The 21695-nt window shown below is 32.1% G+C and overlaps 2 protein-coding genes across 3 annotated transcripts in view; one reads left to right on the top strand and one right to left on the bottom strand.

Annotated features, from left to right (window-relative positions):
- Positions 1-10652, bottom strand: part of LOC134716219 (BTB/POZ domain-containing protein 16-like) — a 28898-nt gene extending 18246 nt beyond the window's left edge. Inside the window, exons 1-4 of one of the 2 annotated variants that reach the window (XM_063579073.1) lie at positions 10364-10652; positions 6876-6942; positions 2328-2484; positions 161-338 (exon numbers count right to left, since the gene is read on the bottom strand). In XM_063579073.1, the coding sequence (XP_063435143.1) occupies positions 161-338; positions 2328-2484; positions 6876-6942; positions 10364-10473 (512 nt within the window). In that variant the 5' untranslated portion in view covers positions 10474-10652. The remainder of the gene's footprint in view (positions 1-160; positions 339-2327; positions 2485-6875; positions 6943-10363) is intronic. The other variant, XM_063579074.1, reaches the window with a different exon arrangement.
- Positions 10653-15766: 5114 nt separating this feature from the next.
- LOC134716218 (somatostatin receptor type 4-like) lies at positions 15767-21598 on the top strand. Its single transcript, XM_063579072.1, has 3 exons — positions 15767-16216; positions 19527-19594; positions 20150-21598. The coding sequence occupies exons 1-3, from the start codon at positions 16147-16149 to the stop codon at positions 21032-21034; spliced, it is 1023 nt and encodes a 340-aa protein (XP_063435142.1). The 5' UTR covers positions 15767-16146; the 3' UTR covers positions 21035-21598.
- Positions 21599-21695: the final 97 nt, after the last annotated feature.

Here is a 21695-nt window from a genome sequence, read left to right as displayed (position 1 = left end):
TGGTAAGTATAAATATTTTAAATAAAATGTATGTATTGGAAAATTTGGAAAACATAATGGCTTTGAACATGAAAAACATGCGAGATCAGCTATAAAAAAAATTATGTTATGCTTTTGTTCTTGTTATTTTTTTCATTGTCTAGTTGGAAGTTGTACCTACCCCCTTAGCCTTGAAGGAGCTCGGACAAGTACAGTAGATTCCCTGGAAAGTAGTCCAAAACCTGGTTTACTGCTAGCTGTACTTGGTACTTGAGATACTGTGACTGGCCGATCTACTACTTGATGGAATACATAAGGTCTATCAGCCTCTAGGTGTAAAGATGACTGAGGATTCTCAGCTGTAAAAAATCCAGAAAATAATTACTCAAACATTCTATAACTTAAAATGAGTTCTAGGATATATGTCAAAGAGACTATTATATAATAAGCCAACAGTAAAAACAACCTAAAGATCATCCTGCAATTTTAGTTTAAAAATATATTCATTGTTTGAATACCCCATTTTGAATTTTAATTTTAATACTTTATGATAGGTTACTGATCAACAATGAACTGTAGGATAAAAGAGAAACCGAAGAAGGCCTATGGTTGAATCAACATGAAAACAGTTACAACCCAATTAAAGGTTGAAGTGCTATTTTCAAATTCATGCAAAATGATTTGAAAGTGTCTGTGTTTTTTCTTGGAAATTCTGATACATATTATTAGCAATGTTGCGAAAAACCAATGGCAGGAAAATGAGTGAATGGGCCCACATTGAATGTGTTACATGTATCATCTGACTATAATAATTCTACTGTATCATTTAACAGAAAACAGTTATGATGCCTTGATAGGCTTTTAAAAAATATTGAAAAACATTAAAATGGCCATTCAAGACGTCGTAATTAGTTGAACTGCTGTATGCTCTTAAGCAAGTACAAATTTCCAACAAGTGGTTTTCTCTTTTTGAGATTAACAAGTAAAACTTTATGGTTACTTGCATGAAAGATACATGGTTTAAAAGTTAATAAGGAGCCCAGGAGTATAGTGCAGATGTATTTCACACCTAGTAATATCCTGCTGCTTGAAAAATGCTACCCCTCACAATTATTACTCCTTTTTTTTATATTAACAAAAAGGTAAAATTTGTAAATATCATAACTCTCTTGATATTAAAGATATTCATCATTTGTTTACAATGCTATTTATTACAGATTTTTCTTTTAATTCTACTTCCGTGTTACACTTTTAGAGTGCTACTTGACCATCTGGTTGCACAAATGTTGCATATTTGGCAAGCTATTCAGTTCATTTTTCCAATGTTATGCAATCTGTGTGTTTTGTTTTAGAATTTTCTTGCCTAGATCAATGCTCTTCAAATTATAATCTTATCAACTTTTTAACTTTTTTAAATCAATCGTCACTAATTAGTCTTTTGTACTTTTGTAGACAAAAATCATGATATCATCCTTAAACAAATAACCAAAATAAAAAAAAAATCTTCATCCTAATTACTTCAAATAAAACAATGTTTGATTATCTCAACTATAAACAACACAATCTAATTTTAACATCATCTAGTTCTTAAAATTTAAAAGATAGATAATCAATTATTGTCCTTCCTTTTTACTGCATCATCATTCTCAATTACTCCGTAATTATTTTATAAAGGCTTTGAGATGTGGGCTGAATTTATCAGCTTAAATGTCTGAGGAGAAGTTATGAACTATGTCAAATATGTAAAGTAACATTATCAAGTTTATTAAACTGACTAAAGCAGTGAAAAAAAAGACTAAAAATAGAATGATAAACAGATTATCTGGGATGTTGAATAGTTATTATTTTATAATATGCCATGCATTGTGTTGGACCCAAAGTCTACACTTTTCAAGTCACTGTTAATTTAGAGATTTTCAATTTGCACTGTAACTCTACTATATTCCATTTATTTCCAAGAAGCAAATCAAACACGAAGATGAGGAGGGTTTTTAACAATCTTGACTACCAATGAGGGTCTTATAAGGTTGGCAGACAAAAGTTGAACTTGTGTCACATTTTATACAGTGGGGAATCCAGAAATTCTCATTAGTGGGGCCCGCTCCAGTCATGCTTCAGAAACCCTCTAAATCTGTCTCTGTTATAGTCAGTTAGTATCATTTATAAGTTATTTTATTTTACATTTTTATTTCAAATGTTCAAATAGGACATAACAGCTGGTTACCATGACCAACAAGAGATGGATTAAACGAAAAAATGAAAAACATATATATCTTTATTGAATCAGACTTGTTAATAAAACATTTCAAATGATTAAATGTTTATGTCAAAATAGATATTTTCCCAACCTGTTATAATATTAACCATATTTGAGTTGTATGGCATGTTGATAGATTTGATGGCTTGCCGGCTGCCAAGGAGGTCACTCCCAAGGGAATCTGGCAAGCGCCATCTGTTGGTACCTCCAACCTGTTTCCTGACTCTACATCGTGGTGTAACAGCATGCTAAAAAAAAATACAGCACAAGTTATTTTGCTGTTCAAACATAAAAAACTTGTTATTATTTATTTTTAGTTTCTTGAAAATTTGATGAATACATTAGTTAGAATAGGCTTTAAAATATCTTTCAGTATATATGCAAGTTCTCTTAGATTGGTACCTTGTGCTTTAAGTGTGCTTTGATTTTATAAATCAAAAGTAGCATTTGCCTTGTCATGTTTATTGTGCTGTAACTCTTCTGTCTGAGTTAGGGTAGACTAGAGCGATCACAAACATCTCAACACTGTTACATTCTTTATACATTTTATGTACATGTATGTTATGATGTATATGCCTGTCTGCCATAATCATATTAGCAAAAAAGTATGCTACTTGTTTTCTATTTAAAATTGTTTCACATATTTATACGCCACATTTTTTACAGATTTTATAAGTAAAATATTTCAAAGTTTTCAGTAAAATGTTGACGTCACAAAAGAAAATGTCTGAAACCACAAAGGAAAAAGTGATTGTTGTATCATGTCAATAGTTCAAGTATAGCAAATTCTTAGGTCAAGTGCAAAAGATTCAAAATATGGATAAGCTCTATTGTTTCCTGTTGCATATAATTTTGCTATACATATTTGAGGGTTGTAATGGGGGACCTTCTTGAGTAATAACGGCAAAAATTCTTGCCACATGATGTTGACTCACTGAACACTTTCTTTTTTTAAAAATGATTAAAAAAATCAATTGATTGTGACAATGACTTAAAACTTTTCCAAAAATTGCAGTAACTATAGTATAATTTGAGACGTCTGATGAGCTCAGGATATTTTGATGAATAATATTTAAATTTAAAGCAATTTAATGCTAACAGTAGCAGAAAATTACCGTTAGACGCATGACAGTAAAGGGCATTCCCACCCTCATACATATGTCACCATTATAAAATCATACAAGAGTTGAAAGAAACAAAATGTGACTTGTACTACATGTATAAAAATCAAATTATCATAAAATTGTTACATACAAATGTATGTACATGTCAATGCATGTACAATATTAATTAAACCTTAAAATAACTTTAAAAACATAAAATGACCAAAACATATTCAGTCTTGCCTTCAAATTTCAACCTTCATTTAATGACTTAATTTGCTTGATCTTAATCTTGTTTACAAATTACAATGTAATTTAAAAAACAAATTGAAAAATGTGGATTTCATACCTTATGACTATATACAGGTACCATCATTGGAACAAAGAAATTAATATATAAATGAAATAATTCATGTATGTTCCATTAATATCTTAGGGATGAAATATCTCAACTAGAATACTGTTCAATAAAATGGCTTTTATCATCATTAAAGTATTCAAACAAAATTCAATGAATCAAGAAACTAAAAAAAACCATCAATGTATAAAATTTCATTGTTATAATGTACCATTTAAGGAGTTAAATACTTTAATACTGTTTCATGATACTGCAATTTACTGCGTAGATAAAAGGTTTAAATAGATGTTTAAATGATCAGAAAATTTAAATGGCGCTATTCAGCGGGTGTCTCAACTAATAGTCCTTTCAGTTTATCAATATGAATACAGATCATTTATAGAAATAATAATGCATTGAACATATTTAAATTGATAAAAATCAATCTTCAACTTATTGAGGTGTTTCAAAAGGCTATAAAATAAATAGCCTACTCTAGTTGATAACTTTAAATGCTCTTGTCTACGCTGGTGAATAAACGCAAGTCAAATTGCTTGCACCTTGAGATCTCGACTTTATAAAATATAGATACAATGTCAGGAGTTCTTGTGATATAACCTTGTGACGAACAATTAACAATTCAACCTTGTAAACGTTGCTAACTTAATGATTGTTAAAATTCATGCCAAGTAATCCTGTCCTCACGAAAATAAGTTAATTGTACCAAGTTTTTCTATGTTTGTTCAAATATACCGGGTACATCAATTCTAAAGATATAAAAGATTGTGAAAATATAATATTTTAAAGAAAGGTTCATTGTATCACGTTTCAATGTGTAAAATGTATTGTATAGGGACTGGATACATTTTTTTCAGACATACCTTTACACAGATCATCACCTTTTTTCTTAAATAAATCCAATTGCTGACTTGACGTACAATACAAATTGACTGTAATTTATCAGTTGTTTGCAAAAATTTTTGGTTTCAAGTATTTAATAACTTTACTTAGCAAGTACATCATTCAAGAATAAGCTTAGCATGTCGTGAAATATGTGTGAACTGATTTGTATTGTTAATGAAAAGTTTACTGCCAACGGAAATAATATGTGGTGAGCATAGTCAGTTATAGGCTTTGGAACAGGCTAATTGGTAATCTATGAAAAGAGTTGCTGAACATTTTTTTTAACATGGTGTCGGTACAAAGATAATATTAAACAATCAAAACTAAGGAGTTAACAAAGACTCGTAAAATAAAAAGACATTTCCATCAACAGTTATAAATAATAAATAAGAAACAACACAAACTCCACTAAAAACCGGGAGTGAAATCAGGTGCTCTGGAAGGGTAAGCATTTCCTGCACCGTATACGGCACCTGTCGTGTTATTTCTTTGTTCAGTTCAGTAATTATGGAAGGTTATGACTGAAGAAGAATATCAGATATGATTTCTGACACACTTTTGTCATAATGGCCAATCAATATACCTAAGACATTAAGAATTAATCCTGATTTTGATAGTATGGGTTCCATTCTGAATGTCAGTTGTGCCTAACCTTTTTCTTCATTCCAAACTATCTTTATTCACCAATTTTATTATTCTTGGGACAAATAGAACCTTGACGTATTATCATAGTATACTATACTTTTTTGATTTTTTTCTAGTGAAATGTTGCTGTAAAGATGTTTTTAGATATTTGTGTGGCATTTGTAATAAAGTTATACATGTAACCTAAATGATTTCATCAAATTTATTCCTATTTTCAATGTTGTTGAAATTTGCAAACATGGGCAAAGAATTCTTTATAATTCATTTGACATAAATGTTTTGAAAGATCAAATTGTATTCATTATTTTCAATAGCAACCTACATGGCAAAGAAAAGTAATTAATCCTGCTATTCATTTGTCAAGTAATTCAGAAATGTGTATTAGCTTTTTAACAAATCATATTCAAATATGAGAAATTAAATCTGATCCAGAAATAATTGATCTGAAAGCTTGATGTAAAGCAATGCTGACATACATATTAATTGGCTGAAAACTAAATCCAATTTATTAAAAATTTGAGTATTCAGTATCACTCCCTATCATAAAATCGACACACATGTATATCAAAAATCAATTTCAACGTACTTCAATAATCTTATTACTGTATTAAATATAAGTGTTAGAAGTATTTTCTTTATAACTTAGGTAGTCTGTAAACAATTAAATGTCCCTAGTCATTTTAGATTTAATATGAACAACCTGCCAATCTTAAAATCAATATTTGTCAAGTAAACATAACAGAGAGGGTTTAAAGCACTTTATAATTTACTTAAAATGAAACCTTAAATTTATAAATGTAACTTTATCAAACTTGTGTGATTGTGTTTACATAGTTATTTCACAGTCAAAATATTTGTATTTTTCTGTAGTCTTGTGGTTACTATTAGAATAGACAACATATGCAGAATGCAAGACAACTGCATATACATGTACATGCACTTTAATTGTAAAAATAAACATCAATTTAAAAATAAGATGATGTGGTATGATTGCCAATGTGACAAATATATATCCACCAAAGATCAAATAAAGTGAATTAAAGCAATTAAAGGCAAGTTCGCAACCCTACAACCTTTAACAATGAGAAGAAAAAAATATATGGTATAAGCGGCTTTTAAAGGTACAATTTTTTTGTACATGTTGAGGCCAATGCTGAATATATTTTGATATATGTCATGTATGTTGGGATAATGCTTGAAATAAATTTCAAGAATGAGTTTTACCTACAATGATACTGATACAATTGAATAAGCATAATACACTGGCAAATATAAGATGCATCCATCCACCTCCTTAATTAGTTTTCTTTCTCCAAGCACGACAGATAAACATATTGAATATCCTGTACTAGTGTAGAAAGTCGGTATAATATTTCCCCATAAGCAGAATTTTATGATTAATCAGCAGATTCTGTACACATTTATCATTAAATAATATCATACATCAAATGTTACAACCAGGCGAACAGTTACAGAACCTTTTTCTCAATTTTGAAAGGCAAATATGAGCAAAGGGAAATATAAGTCATGAGCTTATGTTACCATCTGACAAATAATCTCATTAGTTAATGTAAAATCATGAATGCCATCAAAGCAATCACCATCAAGCTAAGTTATATACATCATGTCAGATGATATAATAATTATTTACCCTTTCTGGATACCTTCCATCCACAATCACACCCATCAATGCTGTATATGGCGCTTCATTGACAGACCTGTAAGTAAAAATATAACATTACGATAGAATTGACAACAACCCGACTAAACAGCACAAACAGATCAATGTACTTTTTTTTAAATAATATAGTGTGTGAACATTTGAGCTTCATTAGAAGAAATACAAATGAAGAAATAAATAAACTTGGCAACATTATACATAAAATTATATAATTCTAATTTGTAAAATAATATTGCAATTAAAATGCCAAGAGAGAGAGAACTTCCTGTGTTGTCAGACATTGGTGTGCTTTACTGATTTTGCTGTCCTCTTATTAGGATGTTGCTCCAGAAACAGAATCCCTAAAGGAGTTACAATGGAGTGTTAGGACACCAGCAAGTCTTATTATGTTTAAGGAAACTGATGTACATGACATGTATAGGGCTCTTAAGTGAGTGCAGAAAAAAACAAAGAGATCTCTGCAGATTTATCTCCAAAAGAAGTGAGCTACTGTACTGTGAATAGCTGGGACAATATCCCTAATGTGCCTTGAAATGAGGAACTCAAAAGTCATGTGTAAACAAAAAATCTCTGTGTAGTGATATTTGACACATTTCTATGATAAACAAATGACTGAGCTGAACCATTTGTGTTAACTTAGAAAGTAGGGGAAAACAGAATAAATGTGTAAAATCTATGGAGCTATCAAATGTGTTCAAAGTATTAAACTACATGTATCAAAGAACTTATTGTTTAAAAATGGGATTTTTTACCACCACATCACAAAAGGCTACTCTGGGTTTTCTAATTTACGGTAAAAGTCATCTCACTTCGTACCCCGAAAATTTAATCACATATATGTGAAAATGTCTCAGCTTTTGAAACGAGCCATCATACATATCCAAGATAACGATATGGACTGATCAGCAACAGAAGAAAACGTTACCATTACGGCCCATGGAGAAACTTATACACATCTTGACCCAGCTGAGGCCTCGAGTACCATTCTCTTTTTCAACTCAAGTTTGGATACCAGAAAAGTGTGTAGGAAAGGTAAAATCAATGTACTATTAAATGTACTTAAACTTCCAGAGAGTCAGGGTTGACGCCCTGACATTCAACACTGTAGTTTGTTTTAACCACTAGTTATGCTAGTAGGCTATGAACATACTTCATTTTACATACATGTACATGTATGCACTCATGATGAATGATGGTACAAATGTATTTACATAATTCTAAATAGAATGGTACTTGTATTTTATATTTGTGAACTGTCTGTTTTATATTGTGTATTTATATACTCTGTATGTACTGTATATTTATGTATTGCAAGTAGTGAGACTTTAATAAAATATTGAATCTGAATCTTCAATCATGGTAAAATATTTGTTAAAATAATGTTTATAACATTTTACTCCATTTACATGATTGGGCCAAAATTAAACAGTAGCTCCAAAATAAGATTAGACTAATATAGATAAAAATTAAACATGTTAAGATGGTATGGGTGTCTTTCGCCATCTTGGATTGTAAAAAACAGAGAATCTTATTTGCAGATTATCAATCAAGGTAGCAAAATTTATCTTATGTGAATTTGCATTTGAAAGAACAAATTATAGATTTGAACTTTTGAATATTGATATATGTATTTTTAAAAGTGTAGATTATTTTTGCTTGGTTTCTTATATTTTCAAATTGACATTTTAAGGGGAGGTAACTCTGAATTAGTGCATTTTTCTGAAGGAATCTATATGAAATTTTGCGATTTTGTATTTTGGCCAGACATAAGCACTGTGACCCTATCTTTTCTGCTGATATTCTCAAAGCATTTACTTAAAGCTATCTTCTCATAATTTTTTTAATAATTCTATCATTTGGTTTTGCTGCTATAAATCTAATAATGATCATGATGATGTTCTTTTTTGTATAATCCATACAAAATGTGTTATTTTATCACAACAGGCTGTAGCTTGAGAAAATGCATGGTGACCTATACTTTCTTTATATTGAACATACATGTATATCAATATATACTATGTTTTGTCAAAGAACGAACAAATTCTATCCTTTTTAATTTAGACTCCCTCACCACCTTAAAGGCCAATTTGACACTAAAAGCAATGAAAAACACATGTTTCATGCTTGACAAAAAAGGGAATTCCTAAATTATAAGCTAATAATAAGTGACGTATAGATATATGCATTTCTTCAGTTCTTAATTAAAATCGGAAAGGGCATCTTTTATTGGTTCTGCTCAAAATAATGCAGACTCAGAACCAAAAAAGAGATTTGCACCCTTGGTCATGTTTTTATCCTACATGTATTGAGGGTGATCTATGGTGTATACAAACTAGTAATAAAGGTAAGTGTCACATCTCTATAAATCCAATGAAGCAGTGTTGACAAATTCCCTTGGACCTGTCCCACCACTGCTGCTTTCAAGGGATGCTTCACAAAAAGGGAGAATTGATTGATTGATTGTTGGTTGCTTAACGTCCAGTGGCAAATATTTCATGCATATTCAGGACGAGAACAAGTTCACAATAAATACAATAGGTAGGTTGATATAATAGAGGATGATGGTCGGGGTTATTTGGACTGCCACTGGAAAATGAGGGTATATTGGATAGAGACAGAAATTTTGCCTTGCAACAGGCCACCTACGGACCCCTCAAAGAGTTGTTGCAAGGGTTCTTAACGTGCAAAGAGCGTGGCACTCTCTTTACACGAGGCATCGGATTTAACGTCCCCCTTCTGACCAGACGTGACTGCGAACTTATACATCCCGCACAGTCAAACGGACGCCCCACTTCGGCAAGCGTTTCACTGCCGGTCGGGAGAAGACCAAGTGACCATATTTCTATACCCCAGTCACCCTTGGGGATAGGGAGAATTGAAGATGTTAAGCACATGTACATATGATACTTGCTAAGATTTTCGGTTTATGAATTGAAAATTATAGGAAAACAAGGTTTCAATTCCCTCAACCGGCAGAGACAAATTGACTGTACATGATTTAGGTCCTTTCTGCCAAATTATTCTGGTCTTCAACAATTCTATCTTTGACTTTCAAAATTCAAATTTAAGCATTCATGCTGCAGGTAAATACAGAAAAGAGCTTCAAAAGCATAAACCAATTAATAAATAAAGCTGTTTACATTTTCACTCCAGCTTCATCTCTGTGACTTTAAGTTTATTAAATTTGAAATGGTTTTATTTTATGCTTTTTACTACATCTCTTTTTAGTATTTCATTTGAAAATTTTGTGCAAGCCTTAGCAGTTAAAAACTTAAAGCACACTTAAGAGCAAACTGTCATGGGTAATTTTCTTCCCTTGGTCATCTCAATCATTTTTCATAGGTTATAAAATTATTTATTATCTGTCATTTTGCTGAAATTGCACAGAAAATATTTGTTTCTAAAAATATTGAACGTTGTTACCTGAATAAAAACATGAAATAATATACAAAACATACTGTGAATATGAAATAGCAGCTTTTGGAACTCCTCTGGGAATTGTGGGAAAGTATGAAGTTGTACTCATCCTCGACAGCTGAGGAGGTACGTTTCTTGAAACTTCCGCCATTATCAGCTTGACCACACTACAGCTGATGCTGTAAGCTTGCGTACTACAAAATAGTCTTAATCGTCAATATAGAACTTGATCCGAACAAATGACCACCAATCAGTATCTTATCAACTGATTAGCATGCATTATTTTTAACTGCATTGAATTTAACAAAATTCTGTGGTGAAATTTAAAGATCAAGCGTGCGCGGATGGATATATTCTTTTCTGTCTGTGTAACTAGGGACTCAATAATCTAAAAATAGACTTCCGGTGTAAACAAGAACACGTGGTGATATTTTTTTTTAAATGAGTTCGGCAAAGATTGTACAACCGCGATTTATTTTAATTTTCGGTTTTAAATTCACCTTATTCACCTTTAAATTTTTCTTTTTTTATGTCCATAATTTTTAATTGAAGAGATTGTATATCATCCATAATTATGTGTTTTCACCTTAAAGTTTTTATTCAAGTTAACTTGAATGGGGTGGACCATCTTGAAGGATTTGAATATTGACAAATGTGTTCAACAAAAAACACCTCAGTGAAACTGTAAACAGCAAGACAAAGTTAGTACGAAGTTGAAAAGCATTGCTCAAGACAAATTACTGACTAGGTTTGATCTGGTAGATTTTTAAATGTCGGCCAAGTTTTTATCTTTTGATATCATTTATTCAATTGTAATCGTTATAGCATTTATCGTTTATTTCACATGACATAGCATTTATTGGCTATCGTTATATAATACATCGAAGGCAATACACAGTCAAGTTAGCCAAGTTGTTGACATTTTCACTTTTTTCTAATTTTAACATTAAATATAAAATTATTTAAATTACAAACCCGTTTAAAGTTACCGTAGCCATGCCTATAGATTGTCCGGGCGTTCCTTTGACTCAAACGAAATCCTCGGCGAAAAGAGGTCAAACGTCAGCGCAGTCTCGAAATAGACATTCAGAATAACAATTAACTTAGGAATTTTATAATTTATAATTGTATTGAAGTTATTATGACAAATTTGAAAATATAAATTATTACAATGAATAATTCCACAATATACATTAACTCCAATATATGTAATCTCGAATTCCACAGATGACCATGGTTTTCCCACAGATGCTTATAACTATATCAAAATAGACTGAAACCCAAATTAAACATTCTATATTCTAGCAGTGTTTAAACCTTGTAATCATAAGTTACAAAACTCGGACCTTATAACTTTAAATAGTAACGACAATCGCTTGAATATTAAAATATGAGAATTTAGTATTTTCAAGACAACAGTATCCATCATAGATATGTAATTAGTGCAATTGTTGTTGAAATAAATATAGCACGCTTGATTGTGGAAGCTTCTGATTCATTAATATAGGATTCTTGGCAACACTAGCAATTAAAATAAGCAAGGCGTCGCCATGTACATTGTTTAGAAGCACATCCATGTACTCATGAACACGGGAAGATAATTTCAAACCATAGCAATCCTGAGAGAGAAATTTTGTCACCATCCAGCATCGTTTGGACCAGGAACCTTCGATAAAATTATGCTAAACCGAAAACGTCGACAAGAATCTATAGAGTAGACACACATGCAATTGCGATTACTAGTCTAGTAGTTAATACTAGATATTCCCTTATACCATGTCTGCAGTTCGTACCAGTACAACCAACACAATGAAGCAAACTGCCTCACCTGTGTGTTACCAATACACAATAAAAAAGATATAGAGAGATAAAAAAATACAACGTTTATGCTATAGTTTATAGAGTATAATGTATAAGTTATCTCCCTTTTACCATTCATTATTAGGTCATGGTTCTGTCAGTTATTTTTGTTTTGAACAGAACCTTTCTTTACTTCGATATTAAAGCGAGCCTTACGATTTAAGTATTAAACATACTGTTTCATGTTTAAAATAAGTTCTATATCTATTTTTTTACAATTTTCCTTTTTGTTGCATTTAAAAATTCACCTACACACCCTTATTGCTTACTTAAAAAAAAAGATGTGACATGGTCAATAAAATTACGAAAAAGCTCATTTTAATGTTAGATAGTTGACGTTCAAACGAAAAACAGGTCATCTTAAATATAAATTTTTAAAATATTAAGAACAAAATATCATTTGTCAGTGCATGGTAATGCATTCTAAACACTTTTTGGTTTAATTGTTGCTGATTAATTCGATGAACAGTTTTGCAACAACAAACAAGCAAGATAAAACATAAAAAAATCTACTCATCTTGGGTGAGTAAATTCCCCAAGACCCCTGTATATATTAGTCTCTCCTGTCAGTACATATCCCCTTCTCTACCAAGACTCCGTTGGTTCCTCATCGTGGTAACACACGGATACTGGTCTCATTCGGTGCCGGGCCAAACTTATGGAGATCGGGGAGCAACAAGGGCCCTGTAGATGCAGTGTGAAGGCCCACCGGCGTGTGGTTATGCCCTAGCACTCATCAACATTGTCCCAGCTATGGGTTAATAGCCAGTCAGATGGGGGTTGATAGCCCAGAAAGGCAATCCATCTAGGAGAGACAACTCTGATACCAATCCGGGTAGATATTTGCTCGTAAGTCGAACTAGGGGAATGGAACATCAGCTACAATTCCACTGGCCTTCAAAGTTAGGGGGTTGAGCACAAGACTAACTATCTCGTTTCATAAAGCAATTCTAGTTACGGAAACCAAACCAGGGTTGAGGCCTTATGTGCTGACAGGCATGAAGAGGATGAGTGAGTGTATATTAATGCCTCCTATTGTATACCAATTTACGGTCCCGAATTTCAGTTTTATAGCCATGCTAAATACAATAGATTTCAAATTAGGATAACCATGGTTACAATAAACTACATTATACATAGAAGTTTGACTATTGTGTATTCCTTTCCGAGTAAAAAAAAGAATACTTTTAAAATTTATGCGGATGAAGTGCTGAAAACATTTTTGGCAACAACAACAAATCCTTTTACCAAGATTTGCTATATCCACTTTCTGTTATAAAGTTGTAAGCAGCCTCTTGCAATTAAAATTATTACCCAAACTTACATAATGGTCTTTTTAAAAGAAAATAAACTTAGCACGATTACTATTTTTTTTTTATATAGATGGTAATTATTTTCAATAACTTCGGAAATCAAACAGTTGGAGATTTAGTGATGACGTCTCAATTCCAGTCTTCGGATGTAAAAGTCCTATAACAATTGCATGTAAATAACAATTTTCATATGGCATTGAAACATATAACAAAACTTTCAAACCTTAAAGTTACCTGGATATTTTTTACATACCTATACATGTAGTTATCAGAAAAGTAATTTGAACATTCATAGAATTATCCACAAAGTGTTTTCGTCGAATGGGTAGTGCCAATTTCCTTACATTTGTTCCTATCGCATAGTTAATAAAGGGCTGCGCTTAAGCGAATGATATACTCCCGTTGCTCTTTTAACTTGTCTTTTATGCTTTAAATGAATTTATATGATCAACTAGAAATAGTGTGAGCCCTGTCAAATACACCCCCCCCCCCCAAAAAAAAAAAAAAAATAAAAAAAATAAAATAAAAATGCACAAAAAAATTGGCACTTTTAAGGTCAATAGATATAAAAAATTTATCAAAGCTGCATAAAATTCTGTGAAAGTGTAAGTAATTGTCCCAAAATTGGAAAAGCCCCCCTTTTTTAAGCATAAAAATTCATAACACGGAAATGTAAAATCTTAAATTTATAAAAATTGAAAGGGAGCTTACATCAATAGATATAAACAATTCACCATAGTTTCATGGACGTTGATGAAAGCCTTTTTGAGTTATTGTCCGAAGTCTTAAAAATCCCCCTTTTTTATGAATAAAGCCCCATAAATCCAAAACTAAAAATCTGAAATTTATAAAAATTGAAAGGGAGCTTTCATCAATAGAAATAAACAATTCATCAAAGTTTCATTGACATTGGTGAAAGTCTTTTTGAGTTATTGTCCGAAGTGTTGAAAATCCCCCCTTTTTTACGAATAAAGCCCCATAAATCCAAAACTTAAAATCTAAAATTAAAAAACCAGCAAAAGGGAGCCTACGTCAATAGATATAAAAAAAATCACTTAAGTTTCATGGAAATTGGTGAAAGTGTTTTTGAGTTATTGTCCGAAGTGTGGACGACGGACGGATGGACAACGGTATACCATAATACGTCCCGTCTAAAAGACGACGGGCGTATAAAAACTTTTTTTTTTTTTTATCTTCAAGCCTTAGTTTCATAATATGTTGCTTTGCACTTGCTTCAATTATTGCGAGTTTTACTCAGATCTATGTGTTATGTCGTTTGTGTATTTGTTAGTTTTGTTTTGTGCTGTCATTCGATATGATTAAACATGGGCGGATCCAAAGGAGGGGAAGCTGTGTGGCCGCCCACCCCTTCTCCGTGGGAAAAATGGTTGATTTTATAGGGAATCACTGAAGCATGAATGGAGTGGGCCTCCTTAGGTCAGTCAGCGCCCCCTCTTCATAAAAAGGTCTGGATCCGCCACTGTTAAATCCTTTTCAATCGAATTTTATAGTAATTTTTATCGTGTACTAAAACGCCGCTGTCACAGCTAAAAAAGGGTATGGTGGGTGAAGGGGTAAGGAGGGCTTGCGCCAACAATCATGTTTAAAACCCTTGTTATTTTCTCAATTAAATAAATAATTTCATATTAACAGATGTTTGTTAATATTTATCACAGGGAATTCAAACAGGAAAGACGTAAAATTGCACATTTTTTGGTCAAAACACCATAATTATAAAAATACGGTCACATTTTTACAATTTTACTTGCAAAACACCATAATTAGCATAGGGATTAACCTGAACATTGAAATATTGTTTACTAAGCTAACGTGACATCAAATATGTTGACTTAGGACCTATCCAGGCAATTATGACTTGATCAATTGCCCTTGATTTTAGTACAATGTTGTAAATCTTGTAAAAGTGTATTGTTTCAAGTGGACAATTTTAAGAGTATTGTAAAGGTCAAAAAAATTATGGGTGAATAATTACGGACATGTACATAATTTAATTACAGTACTGGATAATAAAATAATATGCGACAACATCCTTCAACAACGCGTTGTTCTGGACATCGGGCGAAGATAATCAAATTCATTAATTGTAATAATTTGAATTAATTCAACTAACTCTGTCATGTACGTACAGGCCTCATTTATAAAATGGCGATCTATCTAGCAAGGATGGTTATTTAATCCAAAAAAATGTGTCGAGATATTTACCATGTTTACCAATGTGGGATTCATTTTTAGGAAATTACTGCTTTTCTTTACACAATTCATCGTTTCTATATTAATTATGATGGAGACCGTTGAGTGTTCCGCTATTTGTTGACATTGGTCTTCAGAGGACTTGGCTCTTCTTTACAGATTCTAATAACAGATCGGTAATCATTGAATATCATAATTGATTTGTGGATCATATTCTTGGAAGTTCAAAGATAAAATTACACCCCCGAGTGTTGTGACTGATATTCATTCTAAGGTAGAGGAAATTAATTACTTTGAGGTATCTTTGTAATTTATCGAAAGTAAACAATTCACCAACCTGCTCCTATTATACTTACGATAATGTACTAATATCAATCACTAATGGAACCAGTGAATGACAAACCCTGTCAATAAATCAGGTGGAAAATTAAAATTTCAAAATGGGAAAAGATTTTTTTGAAAACACTACTGTGTTTACTTTTCTGTCGGAATTTGACCAAGTTTGGCCTGGTAAGTACTTTTAGAATTAATAAAGTTTAGCCTGGTAAGTACTTTTAGAATTAATAAAGTTTAGCCTGGTAAGTACTTTTAGAATTAATAAAGTTTAAGCATAAGATGTAGACTTATCAATAGATATAACCAACTTTACCATGCTGCTTATAGTCATGTTATAGAACAAGAGTCTCCTCGATCATCATCAAAGCTGCGGTAATATTGAAAGTTATGTTTTGCTTGCAATGATGTCTTTTAAATTATTGCATTTTGTTTTGTCTCATTTTGTTGGTTAATACGAGAGGCTTATGAAACATTAATAGAAAAATAGAAATCACATTTCCCAATGAGCCAGTGTTAGAGTATTTATAACACAACCGTTAAAATGATTTTCATGTCATAAATTACAGTGTTTTATTTTTAGATCAGAATTGTTATACACTAATAGATATATGAAGATCTGATTATTATGAGCGCCAATGAGACAATTTTCCATCCAAGTCCCATTTGATTTTTTTATAAAAGTAAAACCATCATAGGTCAAAGTACGGCCGTCAACGCGTGACACTGATCCTCAACGAACAACAAGCTACAAAGGATCCCGAAATGACCAGTGTAAAACCATTCAAACTGAAGGAAAACCAACAGTATACTCAATATATAAACGAGAAACAAGAAACACTAATGAACCAAATTAACAAAACGACAAACACTAAACATCAGGTTCCTGACTTAGGACAGTTACAAACAAATGCAACAGGTTTAAATGTTTTAATATGTACTAACCCACCACCTTACATAAAGCAATTGCGAATTGATTTAGATTTTATGTGTTTTAACGCCACTTTTAAGCACTGCTTTTGGGCTTTTTGGTGGCGGCTGAAGCAATAGTGGAACATCTCAACATAGAAAAACTTTTAAAAAGACATTATACCCTGTATACATTTTCATCACGAATAAGTATAAGTATGAAGCTGATTTATAACAAACTTAATTGTGTTCTGGTCTCTGGTCTTCCTAATATTTAAGTCGAGAAAAGAGGTATGGAAACATAACCTCATGCAATTTTAGTTAACTATAATAATTTTATATCTTCACCTATTGATCGATACCGTTTTATCTTAATTTCAACTTGATAAAGATAATTATATACATTGTAATAGGTAATGACCAACAATCAATAAGAAATTATGATGAAACACGGCTTAAATTTCTTATCTTTTCGAGATGGCCATTTTACTAGTAATTTAAATAATGATTTTATCATTACAAATTAACTTAAAATTTAAGCTATCTGAATGTAAGCAGGATACTGCTCGCATGTGATAGGCCTTAAATCAGAAAAATACTAAAACCTGATCCCGTAAACTAAATCTGACCCTGAAAACAACAAAAATGACCACACGAATTACGCTTATCAGTAATTAAGGTTTAATCGTGGATTTTAGCATATATCCACTTGATAGTAGGTGTTTGAAAATACCAAACACTTTTAATTATCTTTCTATTAGCTTTCTTAATTGTCAAATTTCACGATCTAATTGTATGCAGATAAAGACTATAACAATTATTGTCGATTGGCGTCATATCGTTATGATTTTTCAATTTAGTTATAAAAACAATAGAACTGGATGCATTTGCTATAATTATCATGTAAAGAAGATATGATCTACTAAGCCCACTGTGCATTTTTGATCTACCGAGTATCTCATGTTTATTCTGGCATGTTATATAAGTGATCAGCAGATGCATAGATGTTTGTATTGAACATATTGTGGGATTGTTTTTCTTTCATATTTCCGTAATGTTTGAATATTTAAAGTGTTCGTCGTGCGTAAAAAAACCTTCTTTATCGATGTGGATACAATTGAAAAGTTAAAGTGTCAAATATTTGTTGAAAAAAAACACACTAGTATATTCTGGACACATCAGTGGTACGGATGAGAAAAATACGGACTGCCAACAGAAAAAAGGCATGTCAAACTTGAAAAAAACCCAATATTGATGTAAATATAAAGCCAATTTCGAAGGCTTTCGAAAAATCAATTTTCTTGCACAAAAACTTTCATGTACAAAACATTTACCATGGCCCAAATACGAAACATGAATCCTAACTGTGCATTGTTACTTCAATTTATCCGGATATATCTGTCCCGTTCTTTCTTTTTTTGTGTCTGACTATCTGCATGTATCCTTCCTTGTATGCTCGGATGCAGACCCCGTTCCTTTGAATCTGTCCGACCCCTAAATAAACACCGGAAAAGCAGAGGATTATACGTCTATGATATTTTAGTCCAAAGTCATACAGTCAGCTACCAAAAATCTTACTATTAATTTGTCTTTTTTTTTAATTTGTGTAATCCCGAATAAAACAGAAACCAGTTCCCTCGTTGTAAACATTTTGGCACATCATTACCTCAGCATTTAACAACATCAAACGAATATTTATTATCTTTGTCTAAGTTATTGCTTTTATCTGCTACTGTTCTTTTAATTTTGTAATGGTTAACATAATTACTGTTTAATTTATTGGTCTGTTATTTTCAACTGTGTGTTTAAGATGATACATGCATTAAATGCAGTGGCGGATCCAGGGGGGGGGGGGGGGGGTCCGCTTGTTGAAACTGGCTTATTTTGGACGATCAATGCATTTGAAGGGGGACATTTAGTTGGACCCCCCCTTTTTGTTTTGGGTTAAGCACCCCTTTAAAAACAATTTGCTGGATCGCCCGTGGAATAACGAAACATATATATCAATAGATACTACTAAAATATAATTTATACATGTCCATCAAATATATATCAGGTTTGATATTGTTTACACCATGCATAGGCGTGTTTCGTCTACCTATCACTAAACTATAGTGCTTAGAACAGAACAGTTGCCAGATATGAACTTGAAGAGCGATGAAACCAAATACACCAAAAAGTTGAACCAAATTAATGTCATCTTTGTTAGCGCGTAGAAAACTTGTACGGGTTTCGAATAATTCACCGTTTTAATAAACAGTAAATTTACAGAAAATGCTTCAAACATGCAGTGGAGCGCCTATACTATTGTAAAATATATCATCCAGCCGTACCATCGTTCTCTTGGTTGTAACTAACAAGAGAAATGTAAAAAAGCTTATTGATTTGGTACACCATATGCGTATTCCATCTTCATAAGACTCGTGAATCAGTGGCTGTGGCATCAAACCGTTTGAAGGATACATTACTGAACGAAGTTTAAGAGCAAGCGTATGAATGATATATGCCATAACAGCATATTTGCATGAGTTAATTATCATTTTCCCTAAAACCTTTCCATACACTCTCTATTTTTCAGGACAAATAGTAATAGAAGTGATTATACTTGTTATAATAATGATAGCAGCATTTACAGGAAATATTATGGTGGGTATAGATATATTTAAAGAGTAGAAATAATGGCACTATTTGATTTTATTCTTTACTTTCTTTAGCAAGTTTGATTTTCCAGATAGACTTTGTAACAGTTGCAAATATATATAACTTATGAATGTGACATCTTCTTCAACTCCCCGTGTAAATGTCCTTCTATGCCGTTTTGTTTGTTGGTTCAGAGTACTCTTCATACATGCAGCGAATATCATCGAGCGGAGCAGATTTTCAGCAACTGTTGGTTAACTAGTCCATAGTATTATCCGCCGTTACAGTACTTACAGAAAGACATGATTTCTTACGTATGTATATAAGAGACGGCATTAATTCAACCACAATCATAACCAAAAGATTTCTATAGAGAAGCTGTATGCATTTTTGATCAGTGATTTATTTTACCCGCGTTGTTTGGGATGAAGGTACGTCCAACAGTAACATGCGTCTTAAAAGTAGCCATTCAATTGCATTTAGCAACAAAGTCATTGCACATACAATGTTTGATATTCATGTTATCGAACCCTTACTTATTGCTTTAAATATATATTTCAGGTAATTGTTGCAGTATACAGGCGTAAAAAAATGCGGAACGTCACGAACTTTTTCATTTCAAACTTGGCTGTAGCTGACCTTCTTTTTGCATCTTGGATACCATTCATCGCCACGACAAGAGTTACACGTGACTGGATATTCGGTGACGAGATTTGTAAGCTGGTAACCTTCATGCAGTTCTTGTCTGGGATTAGCTCAATCTTGACTATGATGTTGATCAGTATCGAGCGGTACACATGCATAATGTATTCTCCTAATCGAAAGATGACCGTCAAGATATCTCTGTTTTGTATTGTCCTTGTATGGATATTGTCCGCATGTTTTCCAATACCAGTTGCTTTTGCTCAGTCAAAAATGTCAACAACTATAAAAGGCGCTAGTAAAACTTTTTGTGGAATAGTATGGCCACGTGGTTTCCACATCGATGCATATTTAGCCTCTATGGGAGTTCTGTTTTTCCTCATTCCTTTGCTTGTTATAACAATGAATTATTATAAAATTTATAGATTAGTTAAAAGGTCAGCAACTGCTGCTTGTCAACACAGAAGTGAATCGTCATCTAGAAAACAAATACGGTTAGTGAAAATGTTTGCCGCCATTGTATGTGTGTTCGTAATAATGTGGTTACCGTTCTTTGTATTAAGTTTTCTTGCTGTAAATTATAATCAAATAACATCGAGTCAGTTTACGGTCACAATTATTATAGCTTTATTGAACACATGTCAAAATCCTATTATATATGGATATTTTAATTTAAAATTTAGAAAGGAATTCAAAGATATGTGTAAATGTTGCACTGAAGATGTATGTACTAATGGCAGAAGGCTGACATATACTGTTCAAACTGGTATTACTATATCAAACCAAGGAACAAGCCAAACATAATAGACAATGTATTGTTAAAACTGGTATTGATATATGACCAAGTACAAAGCAAGGAAAAATTCGCACATAAATGACATATATACTGTTCAAGCTGGTGGTTCTATGTTAAACCAAGGAACAAGCCAAACATAGAATGGCATATATTGCAAAAATATGTATTGATATGGCTATGTCAAAGCAAGGAACAAGTCGCGCTTCGATGACAAAAACTTTTCGAACTAGTATTAAAAGAACTATGCTAAAACAAAGGAGACAGCCACATCATGTTGTTACAGGTGGCATTGATAGAACTATTTCAAACCAAGGAACAAGCCAAACATAAATGGAACTGATATTTTAACATTTAAAAATGTGATTACATGTATATGTATATATGCTCGCAATGTGGAATATACGTTAAATATCTTTTAAAATATCATAGGAAAAATATTTATTTCCAAGTAATAAGAATTTGTTTCTTATTTTATTGTATACAATGACCTCCGCTGTCATAAACAACTAATATTTAAGGGTTTTGACTTTTGAGATATGTATATGAATTCCAACACACAGTGATGACTCAGAGTTACTCACATGTATTTATATGTAATATTTATTTACCTATTTTTTCGGGAGTATATCTTTAGATGGGTTATTTGAAATTTGGAAAAGGGAAGTAATA

This window comes from Mytilus trossulus, chromosome 4 (genome assembly GCF_036588685.1).
Source record: "Mytilus trossulus isolate FHL-02 chromosome 4, PNRI_Mtr1.1.1.hap1, whole genome shotgun sequence".
NCBI classification, from domain to species: domain Eukaryota; kingdom Metazoa; phylum Mollusca; class Bivalvia; order Mytilida; family Mytilidae; genus Mytilus; species Mytilus trossulus.
Note: the sequence above shows the minus strand (reverse complement) of the source record. Positions and strands in the feature narration are given on the sequence as shown.

What these genes read in the sequence shown, in the direction of transcription:
- LOC134716218 (XM_063579072.1), top strand. Translation starts at nt 16,147, where the DNA reads ATGGGAAAAGATTTTTTTGAAAACACTACTGTGTTTACTTTTCTGTCG. An exon ending in ATTTGACCAAGTTTGGCCTG is followed by an intron (nt 16,217 to 19,526) that starts GTAAGTACTTTT and finishes TCTATTTTTCAG; the next exon opens with GACAAATAGTAATAGAAGTG. An exon ending in CATTTACAGGAAATATTATG is followed by an intron (nt 19,595 to 20,149) that starts GTGGGTATAGAT and finishes TATATATTTCAG; the next exon opens with GTAATTGTTGCAGTATACAG.